Here is an 18621-nt window from a genome sequence, read left to right as displayed (position 1 = left end):
AACATTGTTGCAGAGCTCCTGTTCAGTCATAGAAGTCAAGCCAAATGAAGTACTGCTAAGGTACCCAAAAGCCTTCTTCTCACTCAATTGGAAACTGCCTAGTGTTCTCCTAGACCTCCAAGACTTTTCAGCCAAATGCTGAAAACCTTTTTCCAGCACAAAGCCATGAAGCTACTGAACCCTTAGTATTTAACAATAAAACATTTTTTTCCTGCTTTCCAAACTATACTAAAATACTACCAGCCTAGGTATCCCATCTGTACTAGGATCTTTCCTTACAATAAATGGAATTTCCTAATAAATTATAGGAGGTTTCTGCGCCTCCACCATCAGTTTCAGCCCTTCTGATGAGAAGCACCCGCAGTATTTTAATTTCTCTAAGTACAGAATGCAGTGCACTGTAGAACAAATGTTTTAGCATCTGTGCACCTATGTTTGTCTGAAGCATCATGCACACAAAATCCAAAATCATTTTTTGAATTAAGCTCAATCCAGTCGATATGTACAATTTGAACAGGTGTGCACTTCTTCCCAGCTGAGACTCCTACTCTGTAAAAGGGGCAGCAAATATGAATCTTGATGTGCAAGGGGCCAAACTTTGGTTAAGTGTGCAGATTATTATTGCTGCACCCAGTGTTACCTGCATCGCATCTGCAACACCAAAAGTGTTGGAATAAATTAGGCTACATTGGGCACTAACAGTCATGTATTGATGTTATTTGGCTCGCCAGTGGATTACTTTGGAGTTAGGTCTGCACACCCACTCTTTGTTCAAATTCTCAAATGGCCAATCTGACCAGGTACACGCAGACCACTTTGTCATGGATAAGCCACCACTGCTGCTTTCAGGCTCCTACACATACAACTCAGGAAAAAAAGCTTGACTGCCATCATGATAACAAAGCACCACAAATCTTTGGTGCAAGCTCAAAACAGTTCTCTCACATGCTATGAAACTGATACGTTGGTGTGTTATTCCTGGCAAAGCTAAACTCTACAAGCTGAGAAACATTAAGGTATTCTACTCAGCAATATGTCATATTAGGTGGAATATGTCATTTAATACATCACATTAAATTAATACAAACTTTATACAGTACTAAAGCATTTCCAGGAGTGACAGGATGATGCATGCAGCTACAGACCATGAGAGGTCATTGAATAGTTTAATGGGTATAAAATTAATGTGAATAATATATTACACCAGGTTTTAACCCAGTTTAACATTAAATTAGGCAGTCGCTTTGGGAAGAATGATGATCTTACCCTCTAGTAAAGCTCCAGGGACTGTTATAGTGAATGCTAATGTGCAGTGAAGCTGTTGTGTGGGCACATTGTTGCCCAGCACCTTACAACATCCCTTTGATATCGAATGATCCTATAATTTGTCTCTTGTCTCATTGTGTGTATTCGACTTTTTTAAATGTATTTTTCCACATAGTGACTTATCCAGCATCTTCCTTTTGGCCTAGTTGTCTCAGAAGAATTCAGCAGTGTTTGCAGCGAAGAAACTGGGGCATTTTTTGCATTTTTTAGAAAGTTGGCATGTGACAAACTTAGCCCACTAGTTGGGAGACTGAGCTGCTTGTCAACTGCTTACTCACTGTCACAGATATTTTTATAAATTTTATAAATGTCTTTTGTAAGGAAAACAACTCTGTGTTTGTGTCTGAATGCAGAATGAGTTTCGTATCCCAGCCGATCAAGGCATCGCAGGCCATGTTGCAACCACCGGTCAGATTTTAAACATTAAGGATGCCTACTCCCACCCTCTCTTCTACCGCGGCGTGGACGATAGCACCGGCTTCAGGACTCGCAACATTCTCTGCTTCCCCATCAAAGACGAAAACAACGGTAAGGATGAAATGACACATTTCCATACATTACTGCAGGTGAAAAGGACACAATTCAGTAACACTCCAGCAGTAATATATTAATACTGCTGGAAAAGAAGTGAAGCTGCTTTAAAATCTAATAGCAGATAGTTACAATTCAAGCTTTCAAATAAAGGAATTACTAAAAGAAAATAGAAATACAGGAACTAATAAAATAATAGATATTTTTAGCTACAAAGAAAGTCATGCATTTTGTTTTTCTGCGCTGAAGGTGCAGAAAAATTATAAATAAGGGGAGGAAATGTGGGCAATGTGGGTTTTAGGTGGCTTTTTATGCATTGTAATTAAAAGAGGTCTGAATGGAGGCATTTATGTGTGTTCACCTAAAAAAAAGACATAAAAACAAAACTCGTTCTTCTTATTCAGTACTTTGTAGAGAAGCAGAGCCATATTTGCTACTTTATGATGTCTTTGTACCATTCAGTCATTTACCATGGCAACTAAAGCTATTGAATAGTATTCCAATAGCAAATTTTGTGTTTTTCCTGCACTGTTGCTTTGAGTTAACTACCCTCTGCTGCTCTTTTGTCTGAAAAAGTGAAACTACATTTTCACCCAGGTGATTGTTCAGAATAGCACAAAGAGCAGTTACATCACATCCTTGTGCCTAAATGCTAGAGTGCTCAAAGTGCACTTTAAACCCTCTTCACGGAGTTATTTCAGAAATCTCCGCTTCATGTTGATGGTGCTGCCTAAACTATTTCTGGGCAGAGCAACTTTGCATTCAGTGCTGCTTGTCTCTATATGGAAAAGTGTCTGGAGCTCACCTGTATGATTTAAATTTGGGTCTTTTTCTTTGCAATTAGGATCAACCACAGTGTGAAATTAATCTGAGTTAGCAGAGCTGCTCAACTCCACTTTTGTTCTGCACTTCTTTGCCTCATTATTTTTATTCATCCTTGCATCTTTATCTTCCCATTTTTGTTCATCATCTACGTTCCTTGCCTTCGTCTTTCTTACCTAATCTTTTCCTCCCACCATCTCTTCTTTTCCTTTCCTCCTCTTTCTGAAATTCTCCATCTCTTAGAGGTGATTGGTGTAGCGGAGTTGGTGAATAAAATGAACGGGCCATGGTTCAACCGCTTTGATGAAGATCTGGCCACAGCTTTCTCCATCTACTGTGGAATCAGCATTGCCCACGTAAGACTTTTCTCCCACTCACAGTCACCTTCAAATCTTGTTTTAGCCTTGCGAATGTCTTTGCGGTGAATAGACTAAAATGAATCTCTTAGAGAATTTTTTTTTTTAAATATACGAAGTAAATCAATTCTTTCAGAAAGAAATGGTAGCACAGAGAAAATGAATTCAGCAGGACGAACAGTGAGCAACATCCTCATGACTAATTCATCCTGAGAAATGAAATAGGTTGTTTTTCTGACCTTACAGTGGGTTAAAAAGTAGAAATGTACTGGTTATCCATTATTAGGAGTCGCTCTCCACTTGCGCTGGAGCTGTTGCTAATGTGGTCAGAAAGACTGAGCTTGCCTTGGAAAATGAGATCAGTTCAGCAGGAGCAAAGCGCTCATTCAGAGTGGAGGGAAGGAACGTCTCGCAGGAAATTCAAAGAGATCTTGCCTAATGGTAGTGACAGAGCTCTGCTGTGCACTTTAAAAACAGTTTGTACAACAGCTTCAAAGCTATCAACAAACATTCTGCTGGAGAGAAGGTTGAGCCTCGCAACAATGATGTTTATTTCATTAATGATGTTAAAAAAATATGACTGTGTTGTATGGCTCCACCAATACCCAAAACACTTTTATGTTAACATGGGATATATCCTGTTTGGAGACTCTCAGAGTGTAATTTAGAAATCAGGAGAAAGATGCATTTTACTTTCCCTATAAATATAAAAGAATGATGGACAGAAAGCAGGAAGTAAGGATAGAAAGGAAAGGTAGCAAGAGAAAGAAGGAAAGAAAGAAGGGTAGAACTAAACTAAAAAGACATAAGGAAGCAATGTAGAAATGTAGATAGGTAGCTTTTGACTCAATTAGAAATCAGCAACCTTTTTAAAGAATTGTTGCTTAATTAGTTTTACCAACAACTTGCAGGGCGTTGTCGACTAGCACATGTTAGCTTGAACATGGCCGGATTTAGCTCTGGTCAGCATTGCATCAGTAGTGTTTGACTGGCAGATGGCCAGACTCGGTGAAGCTGCATCTCTCAGTTCTCAAATGGTCTTCAGACTCTAGCACCCAGCGTCGGCTATCAGCAATAATCTTGGGGAACCTGTAATTACACACTTTCTTCTGCAGAATTATGAATAAAACTTGAATCACTAGAAGTACATTCATACAGCTGGGAAAATACAGTCACCTACACATTTTTGGATCTAGAGCTTCTGAGTAAAAAACAGGCCTTGTCTCTGCCAATGAGAGTAGGTGTGCACCTGTTTCTCAAGTGGGTGTGCTTCCTTCAGCAGCTCAGTTTTGTAACCAGATATTAGATTTTCACATGGTAAAACTCCTCTTTCTGTTGAAACTGAAAGTATGTTAATTCACTGCATGGTGGGATAAACAGTCCCTACACCAGTCTCCTGTAGTCAGTTCTTTGTGGCAGGAGGTCCAACATTAGCAAAAGGAAAGGAGAGAGAGAGAAAAAAAAGGGAACAGAAAGAAAGAAGAGAAAAATGTCAACGTTGGATCAAACAAGAAGAACGAAACAAAGAAAGAAATGATTAGAGGATAAAAAGACGAGAACACTGTCCTACAGGGAAAAAATACAAATGAGAAAGCAGAGTGGAGCTAGAAGAAAGAGAAAAAAATAGATCCTTATTACAATCAAATTACATCTCAGAAATATTTTATTCAACATTTCCGATTCACTGTGTTATTAATCAGCACTTGTGGAATGTGACCTTTCAGTAACTGCAGGTATTCAATGGAATATCTGCAAACTATAAAGAGAAGCAATTGGGAAAACAATGGCTTTCAATGACACTTATTAATCATTTGAAGATTGCCAAATACAATGTTAACCAATGCCTGTACTTTAACGGGCTATCCAGTACTGATATGTGAGTTTTAATCAGTTATGTTCAGCTGTATTTTATATCATAGGAAAGTAAAAAGGAATTAAAGCAACACCATAATGAGGATTATTTATTTACAAAGATGATTTTTCTCTGTAATGAGAAACCAACATTGTTATTTTTGTTTGTGATTCATATGTTCTTTAGTCTCTGCTCTACAAGAAAGTACATGAAGCTCAGTTCAGGAACACGCTTGCCAATGAAATGATGATGTACCACATGAAGGTAACCTCGCATTTACCCACGACACTGGGCATTGTGTTCCTCAGATAATGTTCCCCATTTTGTAAAATGCTGCTTGCACGTGCTGCAGGTGTCAGAGGAGGAGGTGACTAAGCTGCTTGTGACTGGAATCGAACCCGTGAAGGAGATTCATCCGTGTTTTGCCGAGTTCACCTACACTCCCCGTTCCCTTCCTGACGACACGACGCCTCATGTGAGAAAAAGAGGAAGAGGGTGTGGGGTGAAAGAAAAAATGACAATCAGAAGACAAACCAGAAGAATGAGTAATATTTTCTGCTCCTTGTGTGTGTGTCTGCAGGGCGTCCTCAGCATGTTTGAAGATATGGGTTTCATCAACACGTACAAGATTGACCTGCACACTCTCGCCAGGTTAGACACTTGCATCATTCCAAGTTCTGCATATGAGAGTGTGGCTTTTTTCTTCAGTAACCAGCCTTCTTTGATTATGTTTCTCTCCACATTCTTCAAAAATGACTGTATTAACCCAGTTTTGAGTACAATAAGCTAAAAATACAAGTGAACAGCAACTGGCTTCAAATACAAAGCATCAATTTATAGTTACAGCCCATACCTGACACTACAATTAATGTGCATTTAGATCCCTTATGTTTCTACTAAAAGTAGCAGCCATATTTATTTATTCTAATTACACAAAGGATAAAATTAAGCATATTCTTTCAGTGTATCAGTAAAGGTAAAAAGTTAATAGCATTTCATGTCAATAGGTGAGATAGATGTTACATTTAGTGAAACATAGCTTGAACCATTTAGCCATTTTTTAATTGTAGCTTGTTATGGTATGCAGGCAATGCCCAAAAGTTATGTTTAAAGATCAGACTGAAAACCAAAAAAATATGGAAACAAGATTTTTATCCCTTGAGAGTAAAGTCACTGAGATTTATATCAAACTTCAGTTTTCACATAAGCTGTGATAAAGAGCCTCTGGTGCTACATAATCAGCACTGCAGCTGAGCTGTAATATAGCCACATTTTTATTAATTCCCCTTCTGCTCTTTCAGCTCAAGGAAAGAGGTGCACTTATCAAACCAGGTCATGATGTTCAAAACCAAATTACATGCTGCAAATAAAAAAATAAGTGAGGAAATGATGTGGCCCTTTTTATAGCACATGTCCCAGTGTCACATGATGTGATGGCAAGTATAATTAAACCGCTGCCTTGGTGACAGGTTCTGTCTGATGGTGAAGAAAGGCTATAGGGATCCTCCATACCACAACTGGATGCATGCCTTCTCTGTCTCACACTTCTGCTACCTGCTCTACAAAAACCTAGGGTTGTCCAACTACCTCGAGTGAGCACCCATCTCCTAAATACTTAATAATTAAATGTTTGCTGTGTTGAAATGAAAATGATTCTACCTTTCCTGTTTTTATGCAGGGATATAGAGATTTTAGCTCTCTTTGTTTCCTGTATGTGTCATGATCTGGACCATCGCGGCACCAACAATTCTTTCCAAGTGGCCTCGGTGAGAATATCCACTAAAATCTCTATTTCTTTTTTTATATGGAAGTGATATTGAATAGGTACAATAATGCAAAATAATCAGCCAGAGTGTGTGACGGGATTAAAAACACCCGGTGTGATGCTAAGATGTCTCTGCGATGAGCAACCTTTTGCTCTGGTTCACTTTAATCATACATAGCCCTGCAGTGCTAAATTACTCAAACACACAGGCAGAAACAACAACAAAGGGCATACTTTAAATCAACAATCTATCAGCATCCCTGTGTGCTTTTTAGTTTCCAAGCACAGCTAATACAAGCCGTTTCAAAGAAAACAGTGTTGCTGTTTGCCCGTTGATGTAGTTTTCCCTGTTTGTGGATGCTGCTGAAGGGACTCTGTCTCATTTTTGTCTCTGTTTGACTTTCAGCAATCAGTCCTTGCTGCTCTCTACAGCTCTGAGGGATCTGTAATGGAGGTGACTCAATTTGGGAAATTTCTTTTTTTAAATCCTCACTTTCTTTATATCTACAATCTGAAACGCAAATCTGTATTTTTTTTCGTTTTACTTTATTTTGAATAAATTGCCTTCGACTTGCTAATATTGTGTGCCACTGCGACATCTAGTGGCCAGAATAAAAAAAGATTTATTGTTTTGAAGGAAGAAAATCAGATCCATCAAAATTTGTTTTGCCTTTTGCCTGCGAAACATGACTCAGCAATATTACAACTGCTTTCTTCATACTCTGTTTGCTGTGACAGAGACACCACTTTGCCCAGGCAATTGCTATTCTCAATACACAAGGCTGCAACATCTTTGAGAAATTCTCCAGGAAGGTGAAATACAACATTGGCATCAATTTCAGTGGCTCTCTAAACGTTTTTGAATTTTTCTGCAAATTTATGGTGTTATTTCTATATTTCTAGGATTACCAGAGGATGCTGGATCTGATGAGAGACATAATTCTGGCTACAGACCTAGCTCATCACCTTCGAATTTTCAAGGACTTGCAGAGGATGGCTGATGGTATGTGTCAGTAGTTAGCAGACACTTTGATCAGAACGTTCTAAAAATAGCAATATCGGACACTTATTGGACAGTAGCTATGCAACAATTTAAAGGGTACATTTTGCTGTCACGTCAAAAGGAAGAAAAAAAAACTACTGTATTTCATCAGAATATTATTTGATAATCCAACATATAGTAGTGCAAAATTGTGAAGTGGAAGAAAAGAAATTATAAAAAATATATATTCAGCTCCTTTTACTCCTAATATCCCTAAATAAAATCCAGTGCAACCAAATGAGTTCAAAAGTCAACTAATTAGTAAAAAGACAGTAAATAGAGTCAGTCTGTGTGTAATTTAATCTCAGTATAAATCCATTTGTTCTATGAAGGCAGAACATTAGTGGACAACATTATGAAGACCAAGGAGCACAACAATGAAATATGTGGTGGAAATGTTCAAGGTTTAGATGCTTTTGCTAGATGCTGCAGTATTGGATAAAAAATAAGGTTCTGTTTGAGGTTTTATAATAACTAACTAATATTCTAAAGATTTATGGTGAAGCTTGCAGCATTCAGCCTCGGCATTCTTAATAATCGTCCACAATTGCTTACACTCCCGTGTGACTTAATTGGGTGTAACGTCTGGGCCAGAGGTTAGTTACGCCTGAATGCAACCAATTATGAGTTATCCTGAGTGGATGCCTCTGCAGTGAATTCAGCTTAAGCTGCTAAAAGGATTCAAGGATACACAAAACCTCTAAATGAGTGAGAAATTCCTCTGCACTGCAGAGTCTGTGAATTTTAGACAGAAACAGATGAAACAAATTGCATAGAATTGGTCTTTGGATTCTCACAAGTTTGAGAATCAGCGGCTAAAATATGTATTTGTTTGTCATTAAATAATGAACTTGCCAGTTGCCAAATATTGATGTTTTTATGTACTGATAATGCAGAACACAAACACAAAAAGTAGCAAAAAAAGCTCAAGTGTGAGTTTATAATGTGAAAATTTATGTGGCGAATTGTCAACAGATGGGGAGGAAATCAGGAGAAATATTGTCTTACTTCAATAACTTGAATATTTAACAAACCAGAACTCTACCCAAGGGTGGAAAAGTCCTCTGTGACTTTTTGTAATCCACAGCAGTGGTAAATGACCATTGTGACAAAAATTATTTTTAAAAAAACAAGCAATTCTTGAAGAATTTAGGTAGATGCAATGATTTCTGCCCTGGTTCTAGCACTACTTAAACTTCTCTTTATATCTGTGTCATCAGAACATATTAGAAAATCATGAAGTGGTTCTGTAAAACAAAACAGCAGTAAACAGAAGGAGCTGAGAGTCTACACATAATTAGTCCGTGTTTTACTCCTGAGGGTTTAACTACGCTGCACTAATAAAGCCGGTAGAAAATTTGTTCCAAGGCAACATTGTTTCAAACAACAAATCATCATTCCTAAATCATAGTACCTTTCTGCTATTAGAAAGGCCACTAAATCAGAAAAGTGAGTTTTTAAAGTGAATTATCTCCCTTGTAAAACAATTGAAGGGATGATGATTAGAGCTTCAAAGATTTTTGGCTCTAAAATATGGTGTTTAGGATGTCGAACTGAATTGATGTGATATCATTGAATTGAGTCTGTGTGTCTTTTAGATGGATACAATACAAAGAGTCGCACCCATCACTCCTTGCTGCTGTGCCTGCTGATGACTTCCTGTGATCTGTCAGACCAAACCAAGGATTGGAAAACAACACGCAAGATTGCAGTCAGTTCATAGCCTACACTAGTGACTATACTGTACATCCCACTACACAGAACTTCTGTAGACATTTTATTGTTTCTTATTAGTACGATTATAAAGTTTTTCACAAACCAATGACTGAACAGCAAATTTTTGGAGACATACACAAATGTAAATAACCTTTAAACTCCATTATACGCTTTTCTGTGCAATCACATTGCATTTTTTGGATTAGGTTTTTAATCTTGACCTGCCCCCTTTTACAAATACCAAAACCTTGCCCTAAATCCTAACCTCAATCTCCAAACACCTAATGTCTAAATCAGATGCAGAGTAATCCTTGATCCCGAAACAAAAAAAACATGCACCTCTTTTCTTCAGCAGAGATTACTGTACAATATCTGGCTTGTTTCAGTCGCAGTGGGCACAGTCATCACTTGTAATAAAGGGGAACAGCAGGTGTTTGTATTGGCAAAATGAAAAATAAATAAATAAAATCAAGCTTGTGGGACAGCAGCCTGGTGTAAAAGAATATCATCAAGCATGTATTCAACATGCATTTGACCACTTTTAAGCTATAATACAAGTACATGATTTCATATTTGCATTTTTAAACCCTTGACACAAATCCAGACTGAATTTTATTACTGTCACCGTTCTGGAAACATGAAACCATGTGTGCAGTGATATTTGTATGCCTCTGTCTGTCCACAGGAGCTGATTTACAAAGAGTTCTTCTCTCAAGGAGATCTGGTATGTCTCAGCAGCTAAATGCTTTCTGCTGCAGCATGTGGCTGAACTTTGAGTCCTTATCAAGATTATTGAGCTCATTACTCATATCAGTGTACTGGTGCTCATTGCGTATGTACAGGAGAAAGCCATGGGGAACAGACCAAGTGAGATGATGGACAGAGAGAAAGCGTATATCCCAGAACTACAGATCAGCTTCATGGAGCATATCGCCATGCCCATCTACAAGTGTGTACAAAACTGGCTCCCTCAAGACACTTTACTCTACCTTACATCATCTCGTGGTCAATTTCTGGAGAAATTTTTGCTTTGGATTTTGCTGACAGAAATTGTTTAAAAACATCTAAAGCTACTTGCTGAGTTTTAGATTTTTTTTTATTAATTTGTTTTTATTTACTTATAATCCACATTTCTTTTCCAAAAGCTGTTTTCAGTGCTCTTCACATTTCATGACTGGCTTGTGAAAAATACGGAAGCTTTTAGCAGCTAAGTCACATATTTCACACAAGAGACCAGAGGAAGGAAAACGGATCAAATTAGGGGTAAAAATGTTAATGTTACTGCATTACTGTTGAGGAAAATTAAAGAACACGCCTCCTGTAAATGAGCTGATGTAGCTTTTCACCTGAAAATACAAAATTAAGGGATTTTCTTCTCTTTTTTGTGTAATTTTGCAATAAATTCTTTAATAAAAAGAGAAGATTTAAGAGTTTACTATTCTTCAAAGTCAGCAGGTTTCAATGCAGACACATCAAAAGGTTAAGTTTGAGGTTCCACCCAGAAAATTGTCGTATGCACCACACTAACATTTGTTTTTTCAAAAACTTCCCTGCATGCTCAGAAAAGTTTTACATTTACAGGTAAAATTTGCCTTGATTTATAAACACACTTAACTTCCAACATCATAGTAACATTTGTAGCTTTTTTTTTTCCAAATTCTTTTGTTTTGGACTAAAACTCATGAGTTGAACAAGCTTTAATTGTGTTCTATTTGAAATAAGATAAACAAACATTGTTCCTACAGATTGAAATAAGTACTAAACAATAAGGGGGAACACATTAGATGTTTAATTCCTCTAACTTTGCTCACAAATAGAATGAATTAAGATCAGATTTTAGGCTATCAATCATTTCTATTTCTGTGATGAACTATGACAATGAGTTTTTTTTTTTTTTTTTTCATTGGTCAGTGTTTCACCTGGTGCATGAATCTAAGTGCTCTTATGCACAGATCACAGCTTAGATGTAAATAAAAAGTTTTGTCTCCTCCCGCACACAGATTACTGTCCGAACTGTTCCCTGGGGCCACTGAGCTGTACGAGCGGGTGGCAGCAAATCGCGAGCAGTGGACCAAAGTCTCCCATAAGTTCACCATCCGTGGGTTGCCCAGCAACAACAGCCTGGACTTCCTGGACCAGGAGTACGAGCTGCTTCAGTCGCAGGGTGCTTTTGGGAGCGACGACCACTGCCTGAATGGCTGTCTCGATGACACAGAGGGAGGTCAGGGCCAGTGACAAACAGCGGGGCCTCCAACAGCGTGTTAATCCGGAAGTTTTCTTGTGGTCCAATAAGAAGCGAAGAATACATTTCTAGAGGCCAAAGACAGGCTGATCTCTCTGATGTCAACCAGCTGGTGTGCTTTAGTGGGCCTTGCAGGCTGGAAACTGAATCAGACGGATGTTCTGAACCGATTCGTCTGAGTCGCTGATTCGATGCTTGATGTCGCTTGTGTCAACCAGTCGAGGAGCGTAAAAGATGACGAGTATCTTTCTACATGTCACACGTTCATTCGTACAGTACTGATCCTTCTTAAGATTGTAAAAATAAAACAAATCGACACATATTCGCACAAACAAGGTGGAAGCATTGGTAGTTGTGGCAAAGACTCCAACATGTAACAATGAGATGAAGTGCTCTACTTTCTGTTACAGCGTGTGTTCATTTCCGTTGCCACAGATCCCACCTGCTGCTTAGGAATGCATGGACGGACACCTTACCAGTTATAAACCAATCTGTGATCATTTTCCCCATTCGTAGGAAATTAAAGCATTCTATTTTTACACAATCATAGCAGATTTTGTATCCACCTCGTCAGAGTATGTTTAGGAGAATCATGACCTCTTTTTGTTCTTGTTCATTCATTTCAACATATAAACTCTCCTTCTCTGTTTTAGTGGCGTTTAAGGGACATTTTTGACAATCACCCATCAACAACAACAGAGGCCATAAATTAAAAAATATATATAAATGAACACATGCATTTTGTGAACATTAGTCACAAGTATTTACCCCCTTTTATTGTTTGTGCTTTTTGTTGCATTAAAAATGTTTTAGATCATCAAACAGAATTTGATATCAGACAAAGGTAGCCTAAAGTATGAAATCACTATTTATTTTCTTTATCTCAATAATTAAATCCAAACTAACTTTGACCTATGTAAAAAAAAAAAAAAAAAAAAGTGCTTGCACCCTGCATCTAACGACTGGCTTCAACAGATGCCATCAGTCACTGCAATGACAAGCAATGAGTTTTTTACAATGTTGTGGAGAAATTTTGTCCCACTATTATTTTCTGAATTGTTTTAATTTAGCCACATTGGAGAGTTTTGTGCGATGATTTGCCTGTTTAAGGTCATGCCACCGCATATATAGGAACTTTGAGTGCAGGACTGGACTAGGCCACTTCAAAACCTTGCCTTTGTTTCTTTTTTGAGTCAGTAAAAGGTGAACTTGCTGGTGCCAAGTGAGCTAAAGATAAATATCAGAAATTGGTGACTGCAGCCTTATTTTATGTTACAGAGTTGAATTTAATGACAGAAACTTGTTGAGGTCCTCAGGCTGAAATACAAGATGCCATTTTTGTCCATTGTGTTTCTTATATTTCAGTCATGAACACTGATTTTAACTGAGGCAGATAGAGTGCTTTAAATGTTGTTCCGGGTTCCTTTTTTTACATCCTGGATGAGCCATCATTATGCTTCTGCATTAATTAGGATAAACCAATCTCTTCCAGGAAGGTTTAACCACTGATCTTGTTTTGTTTTTCTTCTCCATTTGGGGATAGCAGCTCTTATTGCTGCCTACAGGAGTCCCATACCCTCACAAATATATTTGGAACCCTTCCCAGATTGATGCTTGTTAATTATATTTTCCCATCTGTTCTTAAATTTTTTTTGGTTGGAGTATAATATGTTGCTTTTTTAAGCCTACTTTATGTTGTCATACAGATTATATTCACTTTATTTTCTGATTCTAAAGGTCTGACAATAATGAGGTTGTACTTGATGAAAATGAACGAAAAAATCGGTTAAGTCACAGATAATTCATAAATTAACAAGGGAGGGGCTAGATTAGGTTTTCACGCAGCACCAGATTAGTTTGGATAGATTTTTCTCCAATAAGTGAAATTATAATTTGAAGACTGTTGTTTGTATTTATTCTGACTGTCTTTGTCTGATATTAAAGGTTATTTGATGCTCTGGAACATTTAATTTCAAAAAGAAAATGCAAAAACAGAAAAACATCTGGGACAAATATTTACTACAGCACTGTTTTTTTCATAATCTAAATTATTTAATTACCCCTTTTGCATTTTTGTATTTTTTTTCCTTTAATTAACCATTTCAAGACAAAAAAGAGAAGCCCTTTAAACAATCCATCTCATTCGTTGGTGTAACTGTGCAGTAGAGTGTGTTAAGTAGAGTGTGTCACTGAGTGTGTCCTATGGATCTGCCTTATTGCGTATCTTTGCTGCCTTTATTAGAGCTTTTAATATATAAAAGTGGAATAAAAAGTCTGTTTAGTATGATTGTTGAATATTCCTATGGACACTGTGTTGACTGAGAACATGTATATTTTGTAAAACACTTGTTTAAAGACCTCAAACGTTGCATCTTTTCACTTCTTTTCTATTCCTGCCTGTCTGTGCATCGTACATGAAAGCATTGTTACGTAAGAAACAACATAAGAAAAAAAAGAATCAACAAGAGATGTAGCCATGATAGAAAACATCAAATAGGGTGTGTTTTCCAGTTTTGTGCATCATTAAACAAAACCTAAAACTTCAGAGAAATGGGGCTTAGTGTCACAACATGTCAAACTTACTTTCACATTAACTACAATGACAGGAATATGCTTCAGAGTTAGGACAGGACAGCTTATAAAGTGCAGGGTCGTGTGTTAGTGTGCTATGTATGAACTCTTAAATGAGTGGATGGACAAATAGATAAGACCAAACGTCAATGTATTTTAATGGATTTTATGTGATAGACCAACACAAAGTCTTTTTATGTGTCCACTATGTCATTCAGTCAGATTGAAAAGCAATTTTTAAGTTTGGTCACAGACTTTTTTCTGCTGTGTTCCTTGGCTGTAATGATGCTGCTTTTTCATTAATATTCTCTTACAAACCTCTCGAGCCTTTACAGAACAGCTGGATTTATGTTGAACTTAAATTGAACACAACTCAAATTACTAAATAGATTAATTCTGGGGGTTATTATTTGTACCGGGGTTTATTTAAGGATATCAGGGTTAAACACAAATGCATTTTGCATTTTTTTAGATTAATTGTGGAAAAAAAATTATCACTTCACTTTCACTTTATAGTTTTGCGCTACTTTGTGTTGCTATATCACACGAAATCCCATTAAAATCCAATTTGGTCTGTATTTGTTACGTGATTAAATGTGAAAAGGTTCAACAGGTATGAATGCTTTTTCTAAGGGATTCTAGTTACTGGGGGTTTTCTTATTTTGCATAAGAGTGAAAGTCCAGTAAATGTCAACAAAATTATCAGATTGAAATATGAGATTTTTCTTTCTATATGAAGAATCCCACAAAGGGTATTTATAGGAAACATTTTGGTTTCCTTGGATATACCTGAACAGTGTTGGATGAAGGGGTTGAATCTGCCTTCCTTTGCTTTGTAAACTTACTTTAAAAAGGCATCACGGTGTGTTAAAAAGTCGCTTCTTGGTCTATCATTTTCCTCATTTGTCCTATAATTTGCTTCATATGTCCTTGCTTTTTTATGTGCAATATGAAGCCTCTGTTTCTGTGACAATGCATAGATACTCATGTACGTAAATAGAATTTGCTAAATACCTATGCCTTTTGTTATATTATTGCTTTAGGTCTGAGTTGCCAAAGGCTTTTTAAATGTTAAATCACATTGTTTCCATGAAAAAAGTAAATGAAATGGGACTTTTTTTTCCCGCTATAAATGCTTTTCAGAGTTCAGACCTTTGACAGTTTTCTATGAGTCTGTGTTTGTCTGTTAATGTTTGTCTTAGAGAGTCAGGGCTAAATGTGCCAAGCAAACACTTTCCACTTCCTGGCCCAGCTGCAAGATGAAAGCCAGACGTGGCTTTAGGAATAGCTTGATGTCAGAAGGCTGTTGGTAACTGCGCTTCATCATGTCAGCTTGTCCAGGGAGCATAAAGCCAATCTTCTGTATTTCCTCTCATCACAGCAGGAACAGCGGGACTTAAACCTGTGATGCGATAACATTGTAATGATCACCTGTGATGTATTTGCTAAAAGTGGCAAGAATACAAATATATATATCTATATATACATATAGATATATATATATATTTGCTGTAAATTACAAAGTTTAAAAACTCAAATGTTTTGACTGTCATCATTACAATGGGAAGTACTGCATTTTAATTCTGTAATGTATTTATAGTGTTTGCTACCTGATTTTTTTTTTTTTTTTAAGTTTGTCAAAGCCATTTTTAAGAAACCCTAAGCCCCAAAATCTAAGCTGAAGTTTAGAGAAAGATATATGTGTACTTAAGATATAAAAAATATTTTACCACAAATAAAAATTCACACTACTTGTATAAATAGTGCTTAAGCTGAGAGGTGAATTTGGTCATCTTTAAAGATTTGTTTGGTGGGCTCTGAGTACTGTTGATCTGGTTCTTTTCAAGAAGAAAGAAAACTTATAACATTTTGGTTTGTTTTAATTTTTTTTCCTGTCTTTCTTTCTTGAAATAAATCTAGTGAAAGGTGCTTTGGTGGTTGATGTGTGTTTGTACAGAAATGCTTCACAACATAACTCTACCATAAAGTCTACATGGGTGCCTGAAGTTGCATGCTGATGACACTAGTCATTGCAAAGGCATATTTGTGGATCCAGTTGGATCATGTTGCACTATTACATTAATGTCCATGTGAGAATAGAAAACATTTCCACACCTCTGTTAAAATTCCATGGTTTAGTTCTATAAAAGTAAGACCAAGACAAATAACTTTAGACCTATTTCTACCTTTAACTTAATCCATATCTTGTACAACACAGGATAGAAAAAATAACTGAACTCTCCCCTTTTTTCTGGTGGAGGGTAATAAGACACAAAAATCTAAATATTATAAAAGAATTAGGCACATTTACTTTAGATGTCAGACTGTCAGAAGGATCTCATTGATCAAATGTATCAGTCAGGAGAAAACTGATACATACAATATAACATGTAACTCAGAAGGTAGCCACTATCCAGGGGAGAAAATATAGCGCAATGGAAAAAATAATGAAAAGACAGGAAGTAAACATCTGCAGCATTAAAGGAGCTGTGTTTTATGGCTGGTATTTGCTAGGTACTTTAATAACTTAGGCTATTAGGTAGCTAAACTTGAAAAAATGGTTAATTTGTTGCTTAGTCTGTTTGTGTCAAGTATTTTTTACTCTCGTTGGGGTTTTCAAAGCCTTTTTAAATTGTATTTTTATCTGCTTTGTACCCATGGTATGACTTATTGAGTCATTGTGAGTAGTGATTATCCATTGTACATTTTCATATAGCAGAAACAAGCAAAAGCTGAAGTTTAAGTGAAGTGGTAGATGTGAGAACAATCTCTTGTAATCTCCAAGGACACATATTGCCATCAGCACTTTGCACTGAAAGAGCATCACAGGTAAGCGAGCTAATTATGGTAAGATTGTGCACAAAAAGAAAACCGTTTATTGACTCAAGAACTTTACATAGAGAGGTTCAGTTACTCTGAGAAAAATGATTTACATTCTATAATAATACAATTTAGGAATTAGTGTGCTACCACCAGAGTAGAACTTGTTTAGGAATGGCGGCAGGTAGGCTTGAGTGTTTCTGCAAGCACAGTAAGCTAGAGACTCTTTAAAGCTGCTGCTGCTGCTGGTGTTAAGGAGGGTTAGCAAATGAGCCACTTCTCTCCAAGAAAAACATCAAGTACAGAGTGACATTCTGCAGTAAGTAGCATGATTAGACCAAAATTGTTATTTTCTTGGATTAAAACCCTTTCAAATGGTTTCTGAAATGTAAAATTAAGGAGAAGACAGTGAAGGAACTTGTGTCCTAAGAAAGTGGATTCACAATTTTGCATAAAATCAGTCCCATGAATAAAACATCTTCCAAGAGGAGCTTTGCCCAAAGATTAAGGACTAACAGTAATGAACAGTATTCTTCCAGCATGATGAAGCACAAGGTAAACGTTATAACTAAATGCATAACAAAGAAATCCCCCAGATCCGAATCTTATTGAGGAACTGTTGAGGAGTAGCATAAACTTGTTTGCACCAGAAAAGCATAATGAGCACTGATGATCTCTTCATCGTTTTACTTGTTGATGGGTTTGATACATTGGACAGGAGGTAAATTTTAGTCATTTAAAACTGTAGAAGCAGGAAAAAATGACAAGGGGCAAATTTGGGATTGCTGTTCCAGAGCAAGATCATCACTCCAGCTCTTATTGGGTGTTTTCAGTCTGCATGATCAATATCTATCAAAAGTGATCTAAGGAAGGAACAGTAATAAACTGGCAACAGGGTTATGGATGGGCATGGCTCCCTGATATCCATGGGAAGTGAAGACCTGCCAGTTTGGTCTGAATGAGCAGACAAACATCGGCAGTTTAAATTGCTGAAGAAGTTAATGCTGGACCTGATAGATAGGGATCGGATCCATAATACAGAGTGCATTGCAATCTGTTTTAAATGGGGAATCATCAACCATTCGGGGGTCATAATTTTCTGCTCGATTCATGTATTTCATGTTTTAAAAGCCTTTCACGCTTTCTAAATGCGTATTAATAAATTTCAGTATTCCATAGAAATATTTCATAAAAAGGTCTACTTACTGCAGCAGTAAAGTTGACATAAAGTAGATAAAAAAACACATTTTCTGTGAGTAAAACCAAAATGCAGTCATGAATTTGGAATGAGTGTGGTGAAGGATTGAATGATAATACAGAAAACAGAGGACAGAGTAACGGGAGGAATCAGCAAAGAACAATGGAAGCCAATGCACAGGAAAGAATGGAGAACTCATTTTGAGTTAATCCGGAGATCTGCAGTGGAAGAGAGCAAAGAGGAAGGCCGAGGAAAGGTGAATAATTAACACAAAGGAAGCTGAACTAGACAAAAAGTAACTTCAAACCAAGGGGTAGAGACCTGACAACAATGCAAGAAAAGCTAAAATGTTTAAATTCTAACAGAAATAAATGCGCAAA

At 37.0% G+C, this 18621-nt stretch overlaps 1 protein-coding gene across 2 annotated transcripts in view; it reads left to right on the top strand.

Annotated features, from left to right (window-relative positions):
• pde2a (phosphodiesterase 2A) overlaps positions 1 to 16152 on the top strand; it is a 186444-nt gene extending 170292 nt beyond the window's left edge. For both annotated transcript variants that reach the window (XM_023351166.1, XM_005803374.3), the window contains exons 18-31: positions 1680 to 1854; positions 2923 to 3035; positions 5074 to 5151; positions 5240 to 5362; positions 5468 to 5538; positions 6357 to 6479; positions 6566 to 6653; positions 7059 to 7106; positions 7391 to 7465; positions 7556 to 7655; positions 9293 to 9405; positions 10096 to 10134; positions 10253 to 10359; positions 11411 to 16152. In XM_023351166.1, the coding sequence (XP_023206934.1) occupies positions 1680 to 1854; positions 2923 to 3035; positions 5074 to 5151; positions 5240 to 5362; positions 5468 to 5538; positions 6357 to 6479; positions 6566 to 6653; positions 7059 to 7106; positions 7391 to 7465; positions 7556 to 7655; positions 9293 to 9405; positions 10096 to 10134; positions 10253 to 10359; positions 11411 to 11645 (1488 nt within the window). In that variant the 3' untranslated portion in view covers positions 11646 to 16152. The remainder of the gene's footprint in view (positions 1 to 1679; positions 1855 to 2922; positions 3036 to 5073; positions 5152 to 5239; positions 5363 to 5467; positions 5539 to 6356; positions 6480 to 6565; positions 6654 to 7058; positions 7107 to 7390; positions 7466 to 7555; positions 7656 to 9292; positions 9406 to 10095; positions 10135 to 10252; positions 10360 to 11410) is intronic.
• The last annotated feature ends 2469 nt before the right edge of the window (positions 16153 to 18621 follow it).

This window comes from Xiphophorus maculatus, chromosome 18, assembly GCF_002775205.1.
Source record: "Xiphophorus maculatus strain JP 163 A chromosome 18, X_maculatus-5.0-male, whole genome shotgun sequence".
Classification (NCBI taxonomy): domain Eukaryota; kingdom Metazoa; phylum Chordata; class Actinopteri; order Cyprinodontiformes; family Poeciliidae; genus Xiphophorus; species Xiphophorus maculatus.
Note: the sequence above shows the minus strand (reverse complement) of the source record. Positions and strands in the feature narration are given on the sequence as shown.